This window comes from Camarhynchus parvulus, unplaced genomic scaffold, assembly GCF_901933205.1.
Source record: "Camarhynchus parvulus unplaced genomic scaffold, STF_HiC, whole genome shotgun sequence".
Classification (NCBI taxonomy): domain Eukaryota; kingdom Metazoa; phylum Chordata; class Aves; order Passeriformes; family Thraupidae; genus Camarhynchus; species Camarhynchus parvulus.
The window spans coordinates 145,273-170,299 of record NW_022148270.1 but is presented as its reverse complement, the minus strand read 5'-3'; the positions used below and the strand labels follow the sequence as shown (position 1 = coordinate 170,299).

The 25,027-nt window shown below is 61.5% G+C and overlaps 2 protein-coding genes across 2 annotated transcripts in view; one reads left to right on the top strand and one right to left on the bottom strand.

The window, feature by feature from the left end:
• Positions 1-215: 215 nt before the first annotated feature.
• LOC115916404 (solute carrier family 12 member 4-like) lies at positions 216-13,930 on the top strand. Its single transcript, XM_030970116.1, has 13 exons — positions 216-237; positions 930-1,187; positions 2,186-2,289; positions 2,375-2,473; positions 3,974-4,093; positions 6,120-6,381; positions 6,916-7,114; positions 7,666-7,929; positions 8,639-8,778; positions 10,395-10,484; positions 11,314-11,396; positions 12,083-12,216; positions 13,653-13,930. The coding sequence occupies exons 2-13, from the start codon at positions 969-971 to the stop codon at positions 13,772-13,774; spliced, it is 1,836 nt and encodes a 611-aa protein (XP_030825976.1). The 5' UTR covers positions 216-237; positions 930-968; the 3' UTR covers positions 13,775-13,930.
• A 2,618-nt stretch (positions 13,931-16,548) lies between these two features.
• Positions 16,549-25,027, bottom strand: part of CACNA1F (calcium voltage-gated channel subunit alpha1 F) — a 54,897-nt gene continuing 46,418 nt past the window's right edge. Inside the window, exons 31-47 of the mRNA XM_030970115.1 lie at positions 24,912-24,995; positions 24,320-24,340; positions 24,106-24,234; positions 23,949-24,014; positions 23,330-23,421; positions 22,462-22,621; positions 22,241-22,368; positions 22,060-22,156; positions 20,445-20,547; positions 20,259-20,360; positions 19,737-19,867; positions 19,544-19,655; positions 18,685-18,835; positions 18,024-18,166; positions 17,361-17,473; positions 17,042-17,233; positions 16,549-16,611 (exon numbers count right to left, since the gene is read on the bottom strand). Coding sequence (XP_030825975.1) covers positions 16,549-16,611; positions 17,042-17,233; positions 17,361-17,473; positions 18,024-18,166; positions 18,685-18,835; positions 19,544-19,655; positions 19,737-19,867; positions 20,259-20,360; positions 20,445-20,547; positions 22,060-22,156; positions 22,241-22,368; positions 22,462-22,621; positions 23,330-23,421; positions 23,949-24,014; positions 24,106-24,234; positions 24,320-24,340; positions 24,912-24,995 — 1,887 coding nt within the window. The remainder of the gene's footprint in view (positions 16,612-17,041; positions 17,234-17,360; positions 17,474-18,023; positions 18,167-18,684; positions 18,836-19,543; positions 19,656-19,736; positions 19,868-20,258; positions 20,361-20,444; positions 20,548-22,059; positions 22,157-22,240; positions 22,369-22,461; positions 22,622-23,329; positions 23,422-23,948; positions 24,015-24,105; positions 24,235-24,319; positions 24,341-24,911; positions 24,996-25,027) is intronic.

Here is a 25,027-nt window from a genome sequence, read left to right as displayed (position 1 = left end):
GGGGCTCACCCCAAGGGGCACCCCAAAAATGGGGGACCCCAAAACCTGGGAGGGGACCCCAAAACCTGGGGGGATTTTGGGGTTTGGGGGGGGATTTTGGGGGGATTCTGGGGGGATTTTGGGGGTTTTGGGGGGATTTGGGGGTTTTGGGGGGATTTTGGGCTTTCCTTGACAGGCAGACCTGAGCGCGGCGCTGCTGCTGGGGGCCAGCGTGGAGGGGCAGCTGCTGCGGGACAAGTGAGAGCGGGGACACGGGGACAGCGGTGCCACCGGGGGGGTCACGGTGCCACCGGTGCTACCAGGGGGGTCATGGCATCGCTGGGGGTCCTCAGTGTCACCAGGTGTATCCTAGTGTCACCAGGGGGGGTCACAGGGTCACCGGGGGGTTCACAATGCCACCTGTGTCACCAGGGGCGTCACAGCGCCACCAGGGGGGTCCCGGTGTCACTGGTCCCACCAGGGGGGTCACAGCGTCACCGGTGTCACCAGGGGGGTCATGGCATCACTGGGGGTCCTCAGTGTCACCAGGTGTATCCCAGTGACACCGGGGGGGGTCACAGGGTCACCGGTGTCACCAGGGGGGGTCCCCAATGTCCCCAGTGTCCCCAGGAGGTCCCCGATGTCCCCCAGGGGGTCCCTTGTGGCGTTCACAGTGTCACCCCGGGCAGTGTCCCCGCGCTGTCCCCATGTCCCCGGGCAGTGTCCCCATGTCCTTCTCGTGTCCCAGGGCAGTGTCCCCATGTCCCTCTCGTGTCCCCTTTAGGTTCGGTGCCACCCTGGGCGGTGTCCCCGTGCTGTCCCCATGTCCCTGGGCAGTGTCCCCATGTCCCTGTCGTGTCCCCGCAGGTTCGGTGCCACCCTGGGCCGTGTCCCCGCGCTGTCCCCATGTCCCAGGGCAGTGTCCCCATGTCCCTGTCGTGTCCCCGCAGGTTCGGTGCCACCCTGGGCGGTGTCCCCGCGCTGTCCCCATGTCCCTGGGCAGTGTCCCCATGTCCCTGTCGTGTCCCCGCAGGTTCGGTGCCACCCTGGGCGGTGTCCCCGTGCTGGCCGCTGTCGCCTGGCCCTGGCCGTGGCTGCCCGTGCTGGGGGCGGGGCTCTCGGCGGGGGGGGCGGGGCTGCAGGCGCTGCTGGGCGGGTCCCGCCTCCTGCGCGCGCTGGCGCGGACACGGGCGCTGCCGCTGCCGCGCGTGAGTGTCACCAGGGGGTCCCCAGTGTCACCCGCGGGTCCCCAGTGTCACCAGGGGGTCACTAGGGGGTCACCAGTGTCACCCGCGGGTCCCCAGTGTCACCAGGGGGTCACCAGGGGGTCACCAGTGTCACCCGCGGGTCCCCAGTGTCACCAGGGGGGTCCCCAGTGTCACCCGCGGGTCCCCAGGGGGGTCACCAGGGGGTCCCGGTGTCCCTAAGGGGGTCCCCCATGTCCCCAAGGGTGTTCCGAGGGTCCCCAGGGGTGTCCTGGTGTTCCTAAGGGAGTCCCCAGTGTCCCCAGGGGGTCCCGGTGTCCCTAAGGGTGTCCCCAGAGGGTCCTTAATGTCCCAAGGGTGTCCCCAAGGGTGTCCCCAAGGGTGTCCCCAAGGGTGTCCCCAATGTCCCCAAGGGTGTCCCCAAGGGGTCCCGGTGTCACTAAGGATGTCCCCAATGTCCCCAAGGGGTCCCGGTGTCCCTAAGGGGGTCCCCGATGTCCCCAGTGGGTCCCTAAGGGTGCTCCCGGTATCCCTGAGGGGGTCCCCCATGTCCCTAAAGGGGTCCCGCTGTCCCCGGGCTGTCCCTGGGCTGTCCCCATGTCCCCTCCATGTCCCCTCCATGTCCCAAGGGGATGTCCCAATTTCCCCGGGGGTGTCCCTTCCATGTCCCCCTTGGTGCTGGCGCAGGGCTGTCCTTGGGGATGTCCCCAGGGGATGTCCCCATGTCCTCTCCGTGTCCCCATGCCCCCTTCAATGTCCCCATGTCCCGTCGGTGTCCCCATGTCGTGCTGTCCCCGTGTCCCTCAGTGTCCGTGTGTCCCCTCAGGCTCTGTCGCGGGGCCGGCTCTGGCCGCTGTTGGTGACCCTGCTGATGTCCCCATGTCCCTCAGTGTCCGTGTGTCCCCTCAGGCTCTGTCGCGGGGCCGGCTCTGGCCGCTGTTGGTGACCCTGCTGATGTCCCCATGTCCGTGTGTCCCCTCAGTGTCCGTGTGTCCCCTCAGGCTCTGTCGCGGGGCCGGCTCTGGCCGCTGTTGGTGACCCTGCTGACCGCGGCCCTGGGGGTGCTGCTGGGCTCGCTGGACCTGCTGGCCCCGGTGCTCTCCGTGTGCGTCACCCCGCCCCGAGTAGTGACGTCACCGTGACGTCATCGCGGTGTCAGACTGCCCGGTGACGTCATCCACCCCCCGCAGGCTGTGCCTGACGTCACACCTGGGGCTGAACCTGGCGTGCGCCCTGCAGGGGCTGCTGCCCACGGCCGGCTGGAGCCCGCGCTGCCCGCTGTACCACTGGTCAGTGAGTGACCACTGAGTGACCACTGAGTGACCCTGAGTGTGTGTGTGTGTGTGCTGAGTGACCAATGAGTGACCACTGAGTGTGTGTGGGTGCTGAGTGACCAATGAGTGACCACTGAGTGACCACTGAGTGACCCTGTGTGTGTGTGTGTGCTGAGTGACCAATGAGTGACCACTGAGTGTGTGTGTGTGTGTGCTGAGTGACCAATGAGTGACCAGTGCTGCCCACGGCCGGCTGGAGCCCGCGCTGCCTGCTGTACCACTGGTCAGTGAGTGACCACTGAGTGACCACTGAGTGACCACTGAGTGACCCTGAGTGACCACTGAGTGACCCTGAGTGTGTGTGTATGTGCTGAGTGACCAATGAGTGACCACTGAGTATGTGTGTGTGTGTGTGCAAAAAATGAAACAACCTTGCTGACCAATGAGTGACCAGTGCTGTTTTCTCCAAACGGCCGGTCTGGGCCAAGCCAGCCCGCTGTATCCACTGGTCAGTACTATTGTAGTGACCTCTGAGTGACCCTGAGTGACCCTGAGTGACCACTGAGTGACCACTGAGTGTGTGTGTGTGTGTGCTGAGTGACCACTGAGTGACCACTGAGTGACCCTGAGTGTGTGTGTGGGCTGAGTGACCCCTGAGTGACCATAGAGTGACCACTGAGTGTGTACTGAGTGACCAATGAGTGACCAATGAGTGACCAATGAGTGACTGCTGACTGTCCCTATGTCCCCATGTCCCTGTCCCTATGTCCCCATGTCACTGTCCCTGTCCCAGGTCGGTGTCCCTGTCCCCATGTGACCTGTGACCACTGATTGTGTGTGTGTCCTGTACCCCAGAGTGACAGAGTGTCCCGTGTCCCCATGTCCCTGTCCTGTCCCCGATGTCCATGTGCCCATGTGCCCATGAGTGTCCTGTCCCTGGTGACGTGTCCCCTGTCCCCATGTCACTGTCCCTGTCCCTGTCCCCAGGTCAGTGTCCCTATCTCCCTGCTCCCATGTCCCCATGCTGTCCCCATGTCCCCATGTCCCTGTCCCCAGGTCGGTGTCCCTGTCCCCAGGTCAGTGTCCCCATGTCCCTGTCCCTGTCCCCATGTCCCTGTCCCCATGTCCCCATGTCCCTGTCCCTGTCCCAGGTCGGTGTCCCTGTCCCCATGTCCCTGTCCCCATGTCGCTGTCCTGTCCCCAGGTCGGTGTCCCTGTCCCCATGTCCCTGTCCCTGTCCCCATGTCCCTGTCCCTGTCCCCATGTCGCTGTCCCCATGTCCCCATGTCCCTGTCCCCAGGTCGCTGTCCCTGTCCCCAGGTCGGTGTCCTGTCCCCAGGTCGCTGTCCCTGTCCCTGTCCCCATGTCGCTGTCCTGTCCCCATGTCGCTGTCCCCATGTCCCTGTCCCCATGTCCCTGTCCCTGTCCCCATGTCCCTGTCCCCATGTCCCCATGTCCCCATGTCCCTGTCCCCATGTCCCTGTCCCTGTCCCCATGTCGCTGTCCTGTCCCCAGGTCGGTGTCCCTGGCCGGGGCCCTGCTCTGCCTGTCCCTGATGTTTGTCACCTGCTGGCACTGTGCCCTGCTGGCCCTGGGCATCGGCGCCACCGCCTACAAATACCTGGAGTTCCGCAGGTGAGGGGACAGCAAAGGGACACCTGGGGGGACAGGGACACACCTGGGGGGGACAGGGACACACCTGGGGTTCTGCAGGTGAGGGGACAGCAAAGGGACACCTGGGGACAGGGACAGGGACAGGGACACACCTGGGCGGGAGTGACACACCTGGGGGGAGAGGGACACACCTGGGGACACACCTGGGCAGGTGAGGGGACACACCCTGGGGGGGAAGGGCACACCTGGGTAGACACACCTGGGGAAGTGGGGACACACCTGGGGGAGGGACACACCTGGGGACACACCTGGAGTTCTGCAGGTGAGGGGACAGTGGGGACACCTGGGAGGGGACACCTAGGGACAGGGACAGGGACACACCTGGGGACAGGGACACATGGGGACAGGGGGGACACACCTGGGGGGGACACCTGGGGGAAAAGGACACACCTGGGCGGGAGTGACACCCATGGGGACAGTGACACACCTGGGGACACACCTGGGGGGAGGGACAGGGACACACCTGGGCGGGAGTGACACACCTGGGGACAGCAACACACCTGGGGACACACCTGGAGTTCCGCAGGTGAGGGGACAGCAAAGGGACACCTGGGGACAGGGACAGGGACACACCTGGGGACACACCCAGGGACAGGGACACACCTGGGTGGGAGTGACACACCTGGGGACAGCGACACACCTGGGAGGGACACCTGGGGGGTCCCGCCCCTCACCTGGGGGTCCCGCCCCTCCCCCCCGCAGTGCCCAGAGCGAGTGGGGGAGGGGCTGCGGGGGCTCTCGCTCAGCGCGTCGCGGCTGGCGCTGCCTCGGGCGGCAGGATGGGCACCCCCACAACACCTCAAAAAACACCCAAAAACCCCCAAAACACCTCCAAAACACCCAAAAACACCCCAAAAACCACCCCAAAAACCACCCCAAAAAACAAAACAAAAACCCCCAAACCAAAACACCCCCAAAAACCCCAAAAACCCCCAAAAACACCCCCAAAAACCCCAAAAACCCCAAAACCCCCAAAAACACCCCAAAAAAAACACCCCAAAACACCCCCAAAACCCCCAAAACACCCCCAAAAACCCCCCCCCAAAAACCCCCCCAAAAACCCCAAAAACACCCCAAAACACCCCCAAAACACCCCCAAAACACCCCCAAAACACAAAAACACCCCCAAAACCCAAAAACCCCCCCAAAACCACCCCAAAACACCCCAAAAACACCCCCAAAAACCCCAAAACCACCCCCAAAACAGCCCCAAAACCACCCCTGAACCCCCCCAAACCTCCTGAACCCCAGCCTCAGGTGAAAGACCCCAAAAACGCCCCCAAACACCCCTGAACCTCCCAAAAACACCCCCGAACCCCCCCAAACCTCCCCTGAGCTTCTCCCCCCAGCCTCAGGTGAGAGAGAGCCCCCAAAAACACCCCCAACCCCCATGACCCCCTGCCCCCCAGGCCGCGCTCTGGTGAGTCCCCCCTGTCACCCCCCCATGACCCCACAGTGCCCCCCAGTCCCTGTCCCTGTTCCCCCCCTGACCCCCCAGTGCCCCCCCCATGTCCCCGCTGTTGGTGACCCCCAGTGTCCCCCCATGTCCCCTGTCCCTGTGTCACCCCCCTGACCCCCCAGTGCCCCCCCCCTGTCCCTGTCCCCCCCCCTGACCCCAGTGCCCCCATGTTGTCCCCCCCCAAGTGCCCCCCATGTCCCCTGTGTCACCCCCTGACCCCCAGTGCCCCCCCCCTGTCCCTGTGTCACCCCTGACCCCCCCATGTGTCCCTGTGTCACCCCCTGACCCCCAGTGCCCCCCCATGTCCCCTGTCCCTGTGTCACCCCGCCCCGTGCCCCCCCCCCCCGCCTGTGCCCCCCCCTGACCACAGTGCCCCCCCCATGTCCCCCTGTGTCACCCCCTGACCCCCAGTGCCCCCCCTGTCCCTGTGTCACCCCCCTGACCCCCCAGTGCCCCCCCCATGTCCCCTGTCCCTGTGTCACCCCCCTGACCCCCCAGTGACGCCGTTTCTCTGTTTCCCCCCCGCAGGCCGCAGCTGTTGGTGCTGTCCAAGCCCGGGGACCCCGGGCCCCCCCCCCGGCCCGAGCTGGTGGCTCTGGCCGCGCAGCTGCAGGGCGGGGGGCGGGGCCTGACCGTGCTGGGGGCGGTGCTGGGCGGGGCCCTGCACGAGAGAGGGCCATGGGGGTCAAAGGTCATGGGGGCTCACAGGGTCATGGGGGGTTATGGGGGGTCATGGGGGCGGGGCGTGGCCGTGCTGGGGGCGGTGCTGGGCGGGGCCCTTGTATTTTTGGTATGGGTCGGGGGTATTGGGGTGGGGGTTGGGGGTGTCTCTGTCCACATATCCCTGTCCCCGTGTCCCTGTCCCTGACCGTGTCCCCATGTCCCTGACGGTGTCCCTGTCCTCCGTGTGTCCCCCGTGTGTCCCCATGTCCCCGTCCCCGTGTCCCTTACGGTGTCCCTGTCCCCATGTCCCCCGGTGTGTCCCCATGTCCCTGCCCCCGTGTCCCTGTCCCTGACTGTGTCCCCATGTCCCTGATGCTGTCCCTGTCCCCGTGTCCCTGTCCCCATGTCCCCCGTGTGTCCCCATGTCCCTGTCCCCGTGTCCCTGTCCCCATGTCCCCCGTGTGTCCCCATGTCCCTGACGGTGTCCCTGTCCCGATGTCCCTGACGCTGTCCCTGTCCCCCGTGTGTCCCCATGTCCCTGTCCCCGTGTCCCTGTCTCCGTGTCCCTGTCCCCGTGTCCCCCGTGTGTCCCCGTGTCCCTGTCCCCGTGTCCCTGTCCCCATGTCCCTGACGCTGTCCCTGTCCCCCCGTGTGTCCCCAGGCGCTGCGGGTGGCGCTGGCCCGGGCCGGTGCCCGCGGGTTCGTGCAGGTGCTGGTGACACCTGAGCCGGGGGCGGGGCTGGCGGCGCTCGTGCAGGGGGTGGGGCTGGGGGCGCTCCGCCCCAACACCGTCCTGCTGGGCTGGCCCCGCCGCTGGCGGCAGCAGCCGGACCCCGCCAGGGCCGCCAGGGACTTCGTGGGTACGGGGACATTGGGGGGACACCGGGGGGATTGGGGACACCGGGGGGATTGGGGACACTGGGGGGATTGGGGGCAATGGGGGGATTGGGGACACTGGGGGCAATGGGGGGATTGGGGACAATGGGGACATTGGGGACAATAGGGGGACACTGGGGGGGATTGGGGGCAATGGGGGATTGGGGACAATGGGGACATTGGGGGCAATGGGGGGATTGGGGGCAATGGGGACATTGGGGACACTGCGGGGATTTGGGAAAATTGGGGCTTCGTGGGTACGGGGGACACCAGAGTGACAGCGGGGACATTGGGGACAATGGGGGGATTGGGGACATTGGGGGGATTGGGGGCATTGAGGGGATTGGGACATTGAGGACTTCGTGGGTACAGGGGACATTGGGGACAGTGGGGGGATTGGGGGCAATGGGGACTTCGTGGGTACGGGGGACATTGGGGACAATGGGGACACTGGGGGGATTGCAGACACTGGAGGGAACTGGGGACATTGGGGGGTTTGTGTCTCCCCGCCGATGTCCCCTCTGTGTGTCCCCAGAGCTGCTGCGGGTGGCGGGCGCGGCGGGCCGGGCCCTGCTGGTGTCCAAGGGCGGAGCGGAGCCCGGCCCGGCCCCGGGGGTGTCCCCGCTCCCAGGGGTGTCCCCGGGGGCGTCCCCGGCCCCGGGGGTGTCCCCGGGGGGGTCCCTGGATGTCTGGTGGGTGGTGGGCACCGGGCGCCTCCTGACGCTGCTGCCGCTGCTGCTCCGACAGCACCCGGTAGGGGGCGCCACGGGGCGGGGCTTCAAGCGGGGGCGGGGCTTGAGTAGTGGGGAGGGGCTTGGATTGTGGGGCCGGGATTGGGTTGTGGAAGCTGGGTTTGTATGGTGGGGGCGGGGCTTGACTTGTGGGCGGGGCGTGGATAGTGGAGGAGGGGCTTGGATAGTGGGGTGCGGCTTGAAATGTGGGGACGGGGTTGCATTGTGGGGCGGGGATTGGGTTGTGGAAGCAGGGTTTGACATGTGGGGGCGGGGCTTGGATAATGGGGGAGGGGCTTGGATAATGAGGGAGGGGCTTGAATTTTGGGGTGGTTTTTGGGGGGATTTTTGGGGATTTTGGGGTCTCACCTGTACCTGTTATGTACCTGCCCCAGGTGTGGCAGGAGTGCCCCCTGCGCCTGTTCACGGTGGGATTTTGAGGGGATTTTGGGGCGATTTTTGGGGGGATTTTGAGGAATTTTGAGGTCTCACCTGTCCCATACCTGTCCCAGGTGTGGCAGGAGTGCTCCCTGTGCCTGTTCACAGTGGGATTTTGAGGGGATTTTGGGGCGATTTTTTGGGGGATTTTTGAGGAATTTTGAGGAATTTTGAGGTCTCACCTGTCCCATACCTGTCCCAGGTGTGGCAGGAGTGCCCCCTGCGCCTGTTCACGGTGGGATTTTGAGGGGATTTTGGGGCGATTTTTTGCGGGATTTTTTGCGGGATTTTTGGGGGGATTTTGGGGTCTCACCTGTACCTGTCCCGTACCTGCCCCAGGTGTGGCGGGAAATACCCCCCCCCCCTATTCACGTGGGACCCTGGAAGGCCGAAAAATACGCCTGGGAGCCCCAAAATACCCCAATCCAGGCCGGGCCGCTGCGCCGGGGCTGCCGGCACAGGTGCACGTGGTGGAGCTGGTGAGAGCCAAACCCACACCTGAGACACACCCTGGGAACCCCCAAAAATACACCTGGGAACCCCAAAAATACACCTGGGAACCCCGAAAATACCCCAAAAATACACCTGGGAGCCCCAAAAATACCCCAAATCCAGCCCTGCCCTGCCCGGCCCCGCCCTGCCGGCACAGGTGCATGTGGTGGAGCTGGTGAGAGCCAAATCCACCCCTGAGACACACCTGGGAACCCCCAAAAATACACCTGGGATAGACCTGGGGCACCCCAAAAATACACATGGGAGCCCCAAAAATACACCTGGGAACCCCCAAACCCCGGCCTGCTCACGCAGGTGCACGTGGTGGAGCTGGGGAGAGCAAAAAATATACCTGAGATACCCCAAAACCACACCTGGGACACCCCAAAACCACACCTGGGGCACACCTGGGACACACCTGGGACACACCAGTCCATACTGGTTTATACCAGTCCACACTGATCTGTACTGGTGCTTACTGGTTCATACTGGTCTGTACCGGTTTACGCTGCTTTATACTTGTCCGTACTGGTCCATACTGGTTTATACTGGTCTATACTGGTTTATACTGGTCTATACTGGTCCATACTGGTCCATACTGGTTTATACTGGTCTGTACTGGTACACACTGGTCCATACTGGTCCGTACTGGTCCCTACTGGTCTATACCAGTTTATACTGGTCCATACCAGTCCATACTGGTTTATAATGGTCCATACTGGTCCATACTGGTTTATACTGGTCTGTACCGGTACACACTGGTCCATACTGGTCTATACTGGTTTATACCGGTCCACATTGGTCCGTACTAGTTTATACTGGTCCGTAACAGTCTGTACTGGTTTATACCAGTTTAAACTGGTTTGCAGTGGTCCATTCTGGTCAGTACCGGTTTATACCGGTCCATACTGGTCTGTATTGGTTTATACTGGTTTATACCAGTCCATACTGGTTCATACTGGTCCATACCAGTTTATAAAGGCCCATACTGGGCCATACTGGTCCGTACTGGTCCATAGCAGTTTATACCAGTTTATACTGGTCCATACTGGTCTGTATTGGTTCATACTGGTTTATACCAGTCCATACTGGTTCATACTGGTGCGCACTGGTCTGTAGTGGTTCATACTGGTTTATACCGGTCCATACTGGTTCATACTGGTGCGCACTGGTCTGTATTGGTTTATACTGGTTTGTACCGGTCCATGCTGGTTCATACTGGTGCGCACTGGTCTGTAGTGGTTCATACTGGTTTATACCGGTCCATACTGGTTCATACTGGTGCGCACTGGTCTGTATTGGTTCATACTGGTTTATACCGGTCCATGCTGGTTCATACTGGTGCGCACTGGTCTGTAGTGGTTCGTACTGGTTTATACCGGTCCATGCTGGTTCATACTGGTGCGCACTGGTCTGTAGTGGTTCATACTGGTTTATACCGGTCCATGCTGGTTCATACTGGTGCGCACTGGTCTGTATTGGTTTATACTGGTTTGTACCGGTCCATACTGGTTCATACTGGTGCGCACTGGTCTGTAGTGGTTCATACTGGTTTATACCAGTCCATACTGGTTCATACTGGTGCGCACTGGTCCCTCCCCAGCACGACGGCGCGGTCTCTGATTACACGTACGAGCGGACGCTGATGATGGAGCAGCGCTCGCAGATGCTGCGGCAGCTGCGCGGCGCCCAGGTGACGTCATCACCCTGTCTGTGACGTCATCACCCTGTCTGTGACGTCTTCACCCTGTCTGTGACGTCATCGCCCTGTCTGTGACGTCATCGCCCTGTCTGTGACGTTGTCACGATGTCTGTGATGTCATCGCTCTGTTTGTGACGTCATCACCCTGTCTGTGATGTCATCACCACCCCCATGATGTCATGTCTCTTGTCGGTGATGTCATTGCCCCACCCGTGGTGTCATCACCCTCCCTGTGATGTCATTGCCCTCCACGTGATGTCATCACCACGTCTGTGACATCATCACACCTCCCTGTGATGTCATCATTCTCCCCGTGATGCCGCCACCCTGTCTGTGACGTCATCACCCTTTCTGTGACGTCATCGCCCTTTCTGTGACGTCATTGCATCTCCCCATGACATCATTGTCCTCCCCTTGATGTCATCAACGTCTTTGATGTCATTGCCATGTCTGTGACATCATGGCTGTGTCCGTGATGTCATCAACACTCACATGATGTCATTGCTCATGTCTGTGATGTCATCACTCCCTGTGTGACATCATCGCCCTGTGTATGACATCATCACTCTGCCTGTGACATCATCACAATGTCTGTGATGCCATTGCCACGTCTGTGACATCATCACCCCGTCTGTGATGTCACAGTCCTGTGATGTCACAGTCCTGTGATGTCATCACGCATACACGTGACGTCATTACCCTGTCTGTGATGTCATCCTCACCCCTGTGACACCATCGCCCTCCCTGTGACATCACAGCCCCGCCGTGATGTCACTGCCAGCCCTGGTGACATCATTCCTCCCTTCTTGTGACGTCACAGGGAGGCCCCGCCCCCTCGCACCCGCCCAGCGCCGCCGAGGAGGAGGAGGGGGGGGGAGGGGAACCCCGGAGAGGGCCCAGCCCGTGAGTGGAACTGGGGGGACTGGGAATGGGACTGGGGGGAACTGGGGGGGACTGGGGAAGGGACTGGGAATGGGACTGGGGGGACTGGGAATGGGACTGGGAATGGGACTGGGGGAAACTGGGGGGACTGGGGGGGGGTCTGGGGGGACTGGGCTATACTGGGAGGGACTGGATCATACTGGGCCGTACCAGTTCATACTGGTCCGTACTGGTCCATACTGGTTTATACTGGTTGGGGTAATGTCCATCGCATGCACTGGAACATTGAGGGGGGTGATCAGTGGGGTCCGTACTGGTCCATACTGGTCTATACCGGTCTGTATTGGTTTATACTGGTTTATACCAGTTCATACTGGTCCGTACTGGTCCGTACTGGGCAGGGGGAACGCGCGGCGCATGCACTGGGGGAATGCTCAGTGGGGTCTGTACCGGTCCATACTGGTTTATACTGGTCTGTACCAGTTCAAACTGGTTTGTATCGGTCCGTACCGGTCCATACTGGTCCATACTGGTTTGTACTGGTCAGGGGGAACGTGTGGCGCATGCACTGGGACATTGTGGGGAATGGTCTGTGGGGTCTGTACCGGTCCATACCGGTCTGTACCAGTTCAAACTGGTTCATACTGGTCTATACTGGTTTGTATCGGTCCGTTCCGTACTGGTCCATACTGGTTTGTACTGGGCAGGGGGAACGTGCGGCGCATGCACGCGGCCGAGCGCCTCAACGCCGCCATCTTGGCGCACTCGGGGGGGGCGGGGCTGGTGCTGCTGGACCTGCCCCCCCTTCCCCCCCCGCGCCCCCACCGGCCCCGCGAGAACTGGATCCGAAAATGGGGGGAAAAACGGGGATTTTGGGAAAAATGGGGGAAAATGGGAATGGGGAACCCGGCCCGTGGGGAAATGGATTGAAATGGGGGGAAAAACGGGGATTTTGGGAAAAATGGGGGAAAAATGGGAATGGGAACGTGGGAAAATGGGGGAAAAGGGGTTTGGGAAAAATGGGGAAAAATGGGAATGGGGAACTCTGCCCATGGGGAAATGGATCCGAAAATGGGGGGAAAAACGGGGATTTTGGGAAAAATGGGGAAAATGGGAATGGGGAACCCGGCCCATGGGGAAATGGATCCGAAATGGGGGAAAAACGGGGATTTTGGGAAAAATGGGGAAAAATGGGAAAAAATGGGGGAAGAGGGTTGAAAGTTGAAAAAGGGAATGGGGAACTCTGCCATGGGAAATAAAAAAGGGGAAAAAACGGGATTTTGGGAAAAATGGGGAAAATGGGAAGGGGAACCCGACCCATGGGAAACGCATCCAAATGGGGAGGAAAAACGGGGATTTTGAGAAAATGGGGAAAATGGGGATGGGGAACCGGCCCATTGGAAATGGATCCAAAATGGGGAAAAACGGGGATTTTGGGAAAAATGGGGAAAAATGGGAAAAAAATTTGAAAAAAAAAAGGGGAAAAAACCAGGAAAAATGGGGAAAATGGGAAAACCGGGAATGGGAAACTCAGCCTCTGGAGAACTGTATCCAAAAATGGGGGGGAAAACCGGGATTTTGGGAAAAATGGGAAAAAACAGGGAAAAAAGGGAAAAAATGGGGGAAAACTTGGGGGAAAAAACTGAGAAAAAATAGAAAAAAAAAAAATGGGGAAAACTGAAAAAAAAACAGGGGAAGAATGGGGAAAATGGGAATGGGGAACCCGACCCCTGGAGAAGTGTATCCAAAATTTGGGGGGGGAAACGAGGTTTTGGGGAAAATGGGAATGGGGGAAATAGGGGAACCCGGCCCTGGGAGAACTGTATCCGAAAATGGGGGAAAAATGGGGATTTTGGGAAAAATGGGGGGAATGGGGAAAAAAAAACAGGAGAAATGTGGGGCAAGAAACCAGGGAAAATGGGGGAAAAACCCTGGAAAAATAGAGAAAAAATGGGGGGAAATGGGGGGGAAAGGGGAAAAATGGGGAAAATCAGGGAAAAAATAGGAAAAATGGGGGAAAAATGGGAAAATGGGAATGAGGAACCCAGCCCCTGGAGAAGTGTATCTGAAATTGGGGGAAAATAAAGGGATTTTGGGAAAATGGGGGGGGGAATGGGGAAAAAACAGGGAAAAATGGGAAATGGGGGAAACTGGGAGGGATGGGGGAACTGGGAGGGCACTGGGGGTTACTGGGGATTACTGGGAGGGTAGCGGGTGTTACTGGGAGGTTACTGGTTTGTACTGGTTTGTACTGGTGAGCCCTTGACGCCAGCCCAGACCTGGAGTTCCTGGAGGTGCTGACCGAGGGCCTGGGGCCGGTGCTGCTCGTCAGGGACGGCGACGGGGATGGAGACCAGTGCTCCCAGTATGGGACTGGGAATGGCGATGGGGAGCCCTGAGAGCCCAGTGCTCCCAGTGCTCCCAGTATGGAACTGGGAATGGCGATGGGGAGCCCTGAGAGCCCAGTGCTCCCAGTGCTCCCAGTATGGAACTGGGAATGGGGACACCGGGGAGCCCTGAGAGCCCAGTGCTCCCAGTGCTCCCAGTATGGGACTGGGAACGGCGGCCCCGTGCGCCCAGTGCTCCCAGTGCTCCCAGTATGGGACTGGGAATGGCGAAGGGGAGCCCTGAGAGCCCAGTGCTCCCAGTGCTCCCAGTGCTCCCAGTATGGGACTGGGAATGGCGATGGGGAGCCCTGAGAGCCCAGTGCTCCCAGTGCTCCCAGTATGGGACTGGGAATGGCGATGGGGAGCCCTGGGGGCCCAGTGCTCCCAGTATGGGACTGGGAATGGGGACACTGGGGAGCCCTGAGAGCCCAGTGCTCCCAGTGCTCCCAGTATGGCACTGGGTGGGACCAGTGCTCCCAGTATGGGACTGGGAATGGCGATGGGGAGCCCTGAGGGACCAGTGCTCCCAGTGCTCCCAGTATGGAACTGGGAATGGTGATGGGGAGCCCTGAGGGACCAGTGCTCCCAGTGCTCCCGGTATGGGACTGGGAACAGGGACACTGGGGAGCCCTGAGAGCCCAGTGCTCCCAGTGCTCCCAGTGCTCCCAGTGCTCCCAGTATGGGACTGGGAACGGGCCCCGTGCTCCCAGTGCTCCCAGTGCTCCCAGTATGGGACTGGGAATGGGGACACTGGGGAGCCCTGAGAGCCCAGTGCTCCCAGTGCTCCCAGTATGGGACTGGGACTGGGAATGGGGACACTGGGGAGCCCTGAGAGCCCAGTGCTCCCAGTATGGGACTGGGACTGAGAGCCAGTGCTCCCAGTATGGAACTGGGAATGGGGACCAGTGCAGCCCAGTGCTCCCAGTATGTATGGCCCAGGTGCCCTCCCAGTGCTTCCAGTGCCTTCCCAGTTCACTCCCAGTTCACTCCCAGTGCTCCCAGTTCACTCCCAGTGCCCTCCCAGTGCTCCCAGTCCGGCCCCAGCCCTTTGCTGGTTTTTGCACTTTGATTTCACCAAAGATCCTCAATAAAACGACCCCAAAAATTGAATTTTTGGGGGGAAAAGGAGCCTGAAGTTGCAGTTTTCAGCCACGGGAGGGAATTCCAGGAAATTGGGAATTTCTGGGATTTTGGGGGATTTTTGGGAACTGGGGCTGGATCCACAATGGAAAATCCCAAAATGGAAATGGGGGGAAAATAGGGGGAAATGGGAGAAAAGAGGAGAAAAATATGGGGAAAATAAAGGGAAAATTGGAGATAAACAGGGAAAATGGGGGGAAAATAAGGGGGGAAAATAAAGGAAAAATAGGGCGAAAAGAGGGGAGAAATGGGGGGAAATAGGAGAGAAATGGGGAAAAAGGGGGGAATGGAAAACGAGCACATGAGAAAATTAGGGGGGAAACAATAAAAAAATGAGTTTTATGATTTCTTGGGTTTGGGGGGTTTGTGGGGATTTTGGGGACCCCTGAGGGGGTTTTTGGCCTCCCTGAGGGGATTTTGGGGCCCTGATGGGATTTTTGGGGTTCTCTGAAGGAATTTTGCGGCCCCAGTGGATTTTGGGGATCCCAGAGGGGATTTTGGGGCTCTCGGAGGAGATTTGGGGAATCCTTGAGGTGATTTTTGAGGCCCTCTGGGGAGATTTTGGGATCCCTGAGGGGATTTTGAGGCTCTCTGGGAGGATTTTGGCGCCTGGTGGAATTTGGGCCTCTTTGAGTGGATTTTTGGGGATTCCTGATCAGATTTTGGAGCTCCCTGAGGGATTTTTTTTGGGATCCCTGAGGGGATTTTGGGCCCAGTGGATTTTGGGGCTCCCTGAGGGGATTTTGGGGCTCCCTGAGGGAATTTCAGAGATCCCTGAATGGATTTTGGGGCTCTGGTGGATTTTGGGCCTCCTTAAGGGGACTCCTTTTCCTGAGGGGAAAACCCCCACTTTTCCAGGAAAAACCCATCCCTGAGGCAAAAACCCCTTTTCCAGAGTAAAACCCTTCTTGTGTGAGGAAAAAAAATCAAAACCTTTTTGATAAAAATCCCTTTATTTCCTGAGGTAACATCGCCCCCACATCGGTGCCGGGTTCTAGTGCCGCCTTCACGGCCCCGGGTTCTAGTGCCGCCTTCACGGCCCCTAGAGCCGGGCCCCGTGCTGCCGGGTTCTAACCCCCCCGTTGTGCCGGGTTCTAGAGCCGCCGTCGCGGCCTCGGGTTCTAGAGCCGGGCCCCGTGCTGCCGGGTTCTAAACCCCCGTGTGCGGGTTCTAGCGCTGTCCGGGGGTTCTAAAGCCGCCCCGTGCTGCCGGGTTCTAAAACCCCCGGCCCAGTTCCAGCGCAGCCACGCCTCCGTTCTAGGCGGGCCCGCTGCCGGTTCTAACCTCCCCCGTCCGGCTAGAGCGCGGCGTCGGGTTCTAGAGCCGGGCCCCGGCGCCAGGTTCTAAACCCCCGTGGTGCCGGGTTCTAGACCGCGCCGCCGCCTTCGGTTCTATAGCGCTGCTCTTTCTACCCCCCGAATGTGTCGGGGTTCTAGAGCCCGCCCCAGCGCCCTCGAGATCAGCACCTGGGTGCGCGCTGGCGTGCGGGGGTTCTAACCCCCGTCCCCACTGCCTCCCCGGCTTCCTATAAGCCCAGTCCATCCCATTCCCCCAGCTCACTCCTCCCCGGGCTGCTGGCTGTCAGCTGGTGTCCCCCTGTCGCCCCACGCACGGCCGCCACCAGGCGCCGGCCGCGAGCCAGTCCTCTAGGTGGCCCCCTCTGTCCCCATGTCGCCCACGCTCAGCCTCCCCGGCGCCTGGCTGTCACTCTAGGCCCCCATGTCCCCCCATGGTCACCTGGGCTAACAGCCCCAGTCCCCCCACTCAGCCCCTGGGTGCTGGGGCGGGGCTAGGTGTCGCCCTGTGCCTCCATGTCCCCCAGTGTCCCCCCACTCACTGCCTGCCCCAGGCTGCTGGCTGAATACCCCATGTCCCCCCACCCTAGGTCCCCTTCCCCATGTCCCCCAGTCCCCACTCACTGCCTGCCCCAGGCTGCTGGCTGTCACTCTAGGTGTCCCCCATGTCCCCCATGTCCCCTCAGTGTCCCCCCACTCACAGCCTCCCCCAGGCTCCCGCTGTGTACTCTAGGTGCCCCCCATGTCCCCCCATGTCCCCTAGGTGCCCCCACTGTCCCCCCCACTGCGCTGTCCCCCATGTCCCCTCATGTCCCCCCATGTCCCCCCGATGTCCCCCACTCACAGCCTCCACCAGGCTATCGGCCGATCCCCGGGCCAGGGCCTCGTGTGGGCCGCAGGGGCGCAGTCGGAGCGGCGCGGGGGGGTACCAGCGGTTCAGGGGGGGGAGGCTGCCGCCCGCCCCCGCCGCCGGAGCCCCCTCCACCAGGATCAGCGGCGCGTACAGAACGTGCCCGCGGGCCGGGGCCGCCCAGGCCTGCGAGGAGCCCCCGAGCCGCCAGGTCTCGGAGCTGCCGTAGCCCTGGGGGCGGGAGGGGCTCAGTGACACTGTCAGGGTGTCGTCCCCCCCACCCCGTGTCTGTCTGTCCCGCCTCCAGCAGTACCTGCGGGCGGGCGGGGCCGGGCGGGCCCGAGGGGTTGTAAGTGCCCGGGATGGGCTCGTCCTCGCAGCTACCCTGGCGCCGCAGGCACTGGATGGTGAAGGAGGGTTTCCGGCCTGGGGGGCAGCGGGTGGGGTCAGCTCACGGCCAGGGACCCTCCTGGCACCGGGCAGGGTCACCCAGCCTGGTCAGGGACCCTCCGGACACCGGGCAGGGTCACCCAGCCTGGTCAGGGACTCTCCGGACACCGGGCAGTCACCCAGCCTGGCCAGAGACCCTCTGGGAAACCGGGGGGCACCAGGCAAGGTCATGTTCCCTGGGCAGGGACCCTCAGGGGCACTGGGCAGGGTCAGCTCCCCCAGCCAGGGACCCTCCGGGCACTGGGCAGGGTCACCCACCCCGGCCAGGGACCCTCCGGGCTAAGGGAGCCACCGGGCAGAGTCACCACCGGCTTTAGGAACCCTCCGGGGCACCTGCGGGCCCGAGGAGGGGTCACCGGTCACCCCCACCGCTCAGGGACCCTTCCTGGGCCCCTGCGGGACACCACCCTCCCCACCGGGGTCATCTCCCCCCGCCACCAGCCCCAGGGACCTCCCGGGGCTACCAGGGAACCGTCCCGGGTCCCGGAGGGTCTCACTGGAGACCCCGGCCCCTCCTTCGCCGTACCCGCGGGGGTGGGGGGCAGCAGCCGGCGCCGTTTCAGTTGTTGCCCCTCGCGAGCGCCGCTGCCGAGCGCGAAGTGCCGGGGGGGCAGCGGCAGCGACCCCCCGCGGGGCAGCTCCGCCGCCCAGCGCGGGGGTCCCGGTGCCCTGGATGGGGGGAACAAGGAGGGGTCAGTTGGGGCTGGGAACATCCCCGAGCGGGGTCGGGGTGATGGGATCTCCAGTGCCCCCTCCCCAGTTACAGGCCGGGGGTCCCAGCACGAGGACAGCGTCAGAACTGACAGGATCCCCCTCCCCAGTTACAGAGACACCCCCTCTCGCCTTTCGGGGGTCCCGGCACGGGGACAGGGCTGACAGGACCCCCTCCCCAGCTGCAGGGACCCCTCCAGAGGGGGGTCTCCCCACTGCCGCGTAGCTCTTGTGCCCCTCCCAGCGACGGCCGGGGTGCCAGCACACCAGCCCCTCGCCGTGGGCCCCTCAGAGGGTTCCCCCCCGTGTACCGCCCCACCCGGCTCCTCTGCATCCTCGGCCGGGGGCTGTCCCCGTCCTCCTCCTCCCCCCATCGGCGGGGGCCCTCCTCCGCCCCCATCAGCGCCGCCAGCACCCCGTAGGCCCCGCCCGGGGAACCCCCTCCCCATGGCGGGGTGTGCCCCAGCCCCCCGTACCTGCCGCCGTGGGAGGGGGGCGCGGGGTCCTCCCGTTCGGGGGGCGCGGGGCTGGGGACGGGGGGCGGCTCCGAGAGCAGGGGGGAGCCGGGCCCGGAGCCGTAGAGCGTCTCGGGGGCCTGCGGAGAGAGGCGGGGTCGGGGGGCGTGGCCTGGGACAGGTGTGGCCACTTGGAGTGGCTTTGGGGCAGGTGAGGCCGGTGGGCATGGCCAGGGTGGGACAAGTGAGCCTGGTAGGCGTGGCCAGTGGGCGTGGCCAGGAGAAAGGTGCGGTCGATGGGTGTGGCCAAGAGAAAGGTGCGGTCGGTGGGCATGGCAGAGAGAAAGGTTCTGTTGGTGGGCGTGGCCAAGGAAAAGGTGTGGAGGGTGGGCGTGGCCAATGGAAAGGTGTGGTGGGTGGGCATGGCCAATGGAAAGGTGTGGAGGGTGGGCGTGGCCAAGGGAAAGGTGTGTTTGTGGGCGTGGCCAATGGAAAGGTGTGTTGGTGGGCGTGGCCAATGGAAAGGTGGGGTGGGTGGGCGTGGCCAATAGAAAGGTGCTGTCGGTGGGCGTGGCCAAGGGAAAGGTGCTGTCAGTGGGCATGGCCAATGGAAAGGTGTGGCGGGTGGGCGTGGACAATGAAAAGGTGTGGTGGGAGGGCGTGGCCAAGGGAAAGGTGTGGTGGATGGGCGTGGCCAATGGAAAAGGTGGGGTGGGAGGGCGTGGCCAATGGAAAGGTGTGGAGGGTGGGCGTGGCCAATTGAAAAGGTGGGGTGGGAGGGCGTGGCCAATGGAAAGGTGTGGAGGGTGGGCGTGGCCAATGGAAAGGTGTGGTGGTGGGGCGTGGCCAATGGAAAGGTGTGTTGGTGGGCGTGGCTCACTGCGTAGGTGAGCGGCTCCTCCGCAGGGGCGTCGCCGCCCTCGTCCCCCCTCCAGGTCACTCAGTGCCCGGCGCATCTCAGGGCCCAGCGCCTGCAGCGTCTGCAGCCCGGCCTGGGGGGACACCGCAGGGTCACCTGGTGACACCTGGCGACCCCCGGTGACCCCCCCAGCCCCACCTGGGCGGTGTCACACCTGCAGTGCGCACTCGTTGCTGGGGCCGGCGTTGGCGCCCAGCATCCCGCGCTCCTTCCGCCGCCGGAACTTGCGGAAATAGTCCTGGATCAGGAAGGTGGCGTAGAACTTCCCGACGGTGACCTCCTCCTCTGGGGGTCACACACGGGGGGGTCAAGGGACAGCCGGGGGGCTCGGAGGGGACAGGCCAGGGGACACCCCAGGCCCACCAGACACGCCCAGGCCCCCCAGAACCCCCAGAATCCCCATCCCCAAACCCCCGGGCCCCAGAAGCCCCAGAGCCCCCAGAACCACCAGACACACCCAGGCCCCCCAGAACCCCCAGACCACCCCCACTAACCCCCAGAACCCCCCAGAACCCTCCAGACCCCTCCAGAACCCCCCAGGACCCCCCCAGAACTCCCCAGATCCCCCCAGAATCCCCAGACCCCTCCAGATCCCTCCAGACCCCAGCCCCCAACCCCCCAAACCCCCCCAAACCCCTCTCAAGCTCCCCCAGACCCCCCCCAGACCCCCACACACCCTCGGGCGGGGGGATGACCTCGTCCAGCAGCTTCGGCGTCGTCCTCTTCCAGATCTTCTTCACCACAGCCCGGAGCTCCTTGTTGGCCACATCCAGGTTCCCTACAGGGACGGGGCGGGGGACACACGGCCATGATTGTCACCTCGTCACCCCCTGCTGCCCCCTGTCCCCTCCTGGCTGCCCACCTTCCGTCTTGATCTTGAGGGAGGTGCGGACCAGGGCGAAGAGCGTCGCGTTGAAGGTGACGGTGCCGTCCGAGTTGAGGGGCATGTTCATGGCCACCAGGCGCTGGGCAGGCGACAAGATCAGGGTGAAGCTGGGGTGGCTCCCCCCCAGGAACACCCCAAATTCCCCCCAGGGACCCCCCCAAATGTAGGGGGATACAGAACGGGTAAATGAAGGCGGTGTAGAATGTAATCTTATCCCCTAAAGGGTTGCAGCTGAGCCAGTTAGTAAAGATTAGGAGCAGGCCTGATGTGAACAGGCCACACCTGCAGCCAATCGGAAGAGTGTTATGAAAGCGTGGGTTGGTGGGAACTGGAGCCAGTTGGCTGCTGCGAGGATGAGGAAGAAGCAGTGCCTGGAGGAGAAACATCAAGGAGGTACAAAACTCTGGCAATGTGGAACCCTTGCAATGTAATGACAACGGAACTCTTGCAATATAATGAGAACAAATGGTGACCCCGACGTGATTCGGGTAAAGGACTACATGACCCTGCGGATTTGGGAAAAAGGATTTGACTATATGACCCCGTGGATTTGGGAGAAAGGATTTGACTATGTGACTCTGTTGATTCAGGAGAAAAGGACTCGACTATATGACCCTGTGGATTTGGGATGACCCCGTGGATTCAGGGAAAAGGACTTGAATACTATACGATTGATAAAATATATCAAGTGCAGCTATAAAATTGCAGCTAAAACCTGCAGCCAATCAGAAGAGTGTTATAAAAGAGTGGATTGGCGGGAACTCCGAGGATGAGGAAGAGTCAGTGCCTGGAGGAGAAACATCAAAGAGGTACAAAACTCTGGCAATGTGGAGCCCTTGCAATGTAATGACAGTAGGACCTTTGTAATATAATGGCAACCGATGGTGACCCCGACGTGATTCGGGATAAAGGACTACATGACCCTGCGGGTTTGGGAAAAAGGATTTTACTATATGACCCTGTTGATTCAGGAGAAAAGGACTCGACTATATGACCCCATGGATTTGGGAAAAAGGATCTGACTATATAACCCCGTGGATTTGGGAAAAAGGATTTGACCATATGACCCTGTTCATTCAGGAGAAAAGGACTCGACGATATGACCCTGTGGATTTGGGAAAAAGGATTTGACTATATGACCCTGTGGATTTGGGAAAACGGATTTGACCATATGACCCCGTGGATTTGGGAGAAAAGGACTCGACTATATCACCCTGTGGATTTGGGAATAAACTATATGACCCCATGGATTCGGGAAAAAGGACTTGGATACTAAACTATTGGTAAAATATATCAATTGCAGCTATTAGTGTTTGTTAAATACGAGTATAAAAGATTTTGAAGGTAAGTACTTTGTAACCTGGGAAAAGCTGCAAAACTGAACCAGCACTCAGAAATATTTATATATATTCGTACTGTGATATGTTGTCTGAACATCTGTGTAACTATTGGTTCTGAATGAAATATATGAACGTGTCATAATGTTAGTTTATTTGAATATGTCCTTCTAGAAATGCTGCAAGTCTGTAATTAAAAGAAAAAGGGGGAATTGTAGGGGGAAACTCTTGCACTATAATGACAACACCCAAACCTTGCAGGCCACGCGGTGCGGGCAGAGCTTCCCAAATCCCAGCGGGGGCTGGATCCGACGCAGCAGCGTCACCACGTCCAGGTGCTTGATGCGACCCCTGAGGAGGGCGGGGCACAGGAGGTCACAGGTGGCCAGGACACCTGGCCCCGCCCGGCTGGGGACAAAGGGGACAGTCACACACTTGGCCGCGGGGTCATACTCGGACCACACGCGCTTGAACTCGTCCAGGTGGTGCGGGCCCAGGATGGACCAGTCGCGCGTCAGGTAATCAAAGTTGTCCATGATGACGGCCACGAACAGGTTGATGATCTGGGGAGGGGTCCGGGGGGGGTCAGGATGCCCACAGGGGTCCTGGGGGGCGTGGGGCAGTGTGGGGCAGTGGGGCAGGGCCCCGTGGCTCACCAGGAAGGCGCAGAGCATGAAGAAGCTGATGAAGTAGGCGATGGCGAAGTTGCTGCCGCAGGTGAACTCCTCGCCCGGGCCCGCGTCCGACTCGGGGTCGCAGCGCTTGCCCGGCAGGCTGGCCAGCATGATCTCCTGCCAGGCCTCACCTGTGGCACACCTGCACCCCATGGGACACACCTGTACCCCCGGGGCACACCTGTACCCCCCTGTGACACACCTGTACCCCCATGGCACACCTGTACCCCATGGGACACACCTGTACCCCCCTGTGACACACCTGTACCCCCATGGCACACCTGTACCTTACCCGGCAGGCTGGCCAGCATGATCTCCTGCCAGGCCTCACCTGTGGCACACTTGCACCCCATGGGACACACCTGTACCCCTGGGGCACACCTGTATCCCCCTGTGACACACCTGTACCCCCATGGCACACCTGTACCCCTGGGACACACCTGTACCCCCCTGTGACACACCTGTACCCCCATGGCACACCTGTACCCCCCTATGACACACCTGTACCCCCCTGTGACACACCTGTACCCCCATGGCACACTTGTACCTTGCCAGGCAGGCTGGCCAGCATGATCTCCTGCCATGCCTCACCTGTGGCACACCTGCACCCCGTGGGACACACCTGTACCCCCATGGCACACCTGTACCCCCCTGTGACACACACCTGTACCCCCATGGCACACGTGTCCCCCCCCATGGCACACCTGTACCCCTGGGGCACACCTGTAACCCCCTTCATGATTCACTGACAAGAATCTCCAAAGTCCCACAAAAAGCCCAGAGACCCCAGGTGCCCCAGCCCCCCCAGCCCCCCCTAGAGCCCCCCAGCCCCCCCAGACCCCCTCCCCACCTGAAGAGCAGCAGCACGGCCTGGGGGAAGGTCTGGAAGTTGTTGTTGCGGTTGATCTGGGTCCCGTCCTGCAGCGCCACCTTCCCGAAGGTCTGGGGGGGACATGGGGGGCTGGGGGCTCACAGGAGACCCCCCACAGACCCCTCACACCCCTTACCTGCTCCTGGGACCGCTCACCTGCCCCCAGACCCCCTCACCTGCCCCAGGTCCCTCACCTGCCCCAGACCCCTCACCTGCTCCTGGGACCGTTCATCTGCCCCAGACCCCCTCACCTGCCCCAGACCCCCCCACCCCCCCCTCACCTGCCCCAGAGCCCCTCACCTGCCCCAGACCCCTCACCTGCGACCCCCTCACCTGCCCCACATCCCCTCACCTGCCCCAGACCCCTCACCTGCCCCACACCCCTCACCTGCTCCCAGGACCGTTATTGCCCCAGACCCCCCACCTCCCCAGGCCCCTCACCCGCCCCAGACTCCCCTCACCATCCCCCAGAGCCCCTCACCTGCCCCAGACCCCCCTCACTGCCCCCCAGACCCCCCTCACTGCCCCCCAGAGCCCCTCATGTGCCCCAGACCCCCTCACCTGCCCCAGGCCCCCTCACCTGCCCCAGGTCCCTCACCTGCATCCCGATGACAGCGTAGATGAAGAAGATCATGGCGATGAGCAGCGCGACGTAGGGCAGGGCCTGGGGGCGCAGCGGGGGTCAGGGGGTGCCGGGGGTGTCCCCTCCGTGTCCCCCCTCACCTGTGTCCCCCAGCAGGTGCCCCCCGTCCCACCTGGAAGGATTTGACGAAGGTCCAGAGCAGGGTGCGGATGCCCTCGCCCTTGGAGAGCAGCTTGACCAGGCGCATGACGCGGAAGAGGCGGAAGAAGGTGATGGAGATGCGGGAGGAGTCCTCGGAGCTCTGCGGGGACAAGGGTCAGGGGAGCCCCAAAAATCCGTGAACAGCCCCCCCAGAAAAGCCCCCAGGTGGGGACAGCTGCCCGTACCTCACCAACGTGGCCCCCGTTCTGTGAGAGGCAGGTGGGACCATGGAGATGATGGGGATGGAGATGGAGATGATGGAGATGATGGAGATGATGGAGATGATGGAGATGATGGAGATGATGGAGGTGATGGAGGTGATGGAGGTGATGGAGATGGAGATGATGGAGGTGATGGAGGCGATGGAGATGATGGAGGTGATGAAGGTGATGGAGATGGAGATGATGGAGGTGATGGAGGTGATGGAGGTGATGGAGATGATGGAGATGATGGGGATGATGGGGATGATGGGGATGGAAATGGTGGAGATGGTGGAGATGATGGAGATGATGGAGGTGATGGAGGTGATGGAGATTATGGAGATTATGGAGGTGGAGATGATGGAGGTGATGGAGATGATGGAAATTATGGAGATGATGGAGTGGAAATGATGGAGTGGAAATTATTGAGATGATGGAAATGATGGAGATGGAAATGACAGAGATGATGGAGACAGAGAGATGGACACAAGGACATGGACCAGGAGGAGACCCAGACATCCAGGACACCCCAAAACACCAACCCCCCGAGCCAGGAGGGACAAGGAGGGCCACTCACGTTGACCTCGGTGACGGCGATGTCCACCACGCTGCCCACCACGATGAGGGCGTCAAAGGTGTTCCAGGCGTCACAGAAGTAATGCTGGGGTGGGGTGGGAGGTGGTGAGGACCCCT

Bases quoted from the DNA above. Each gene is read 5' to 3' on its own strand.
- LOC115916404 (XM_030970116.1), top strand. From the start codon at position 969: ATGTCCCTGGGCAGTGTCCCCATGTCCCTGTCGTGTCCCCGCAGGTTC. The intron at 4,094-6,119 runs GTGAGGGGACAG...TCCCCCCCGCAG, and splicing joins AAATACCTGGAGTTCCGCAG to GCCGCAGCTGTTGGTGCTGT. The intron at 7,930-8,638 runs GTAGTGGGGAGG...TACCTGCCCCAG, and splicing joins CAAGCGGGGGCGGGGCTTGA to GTGTGGCGGGAAATACCCCC.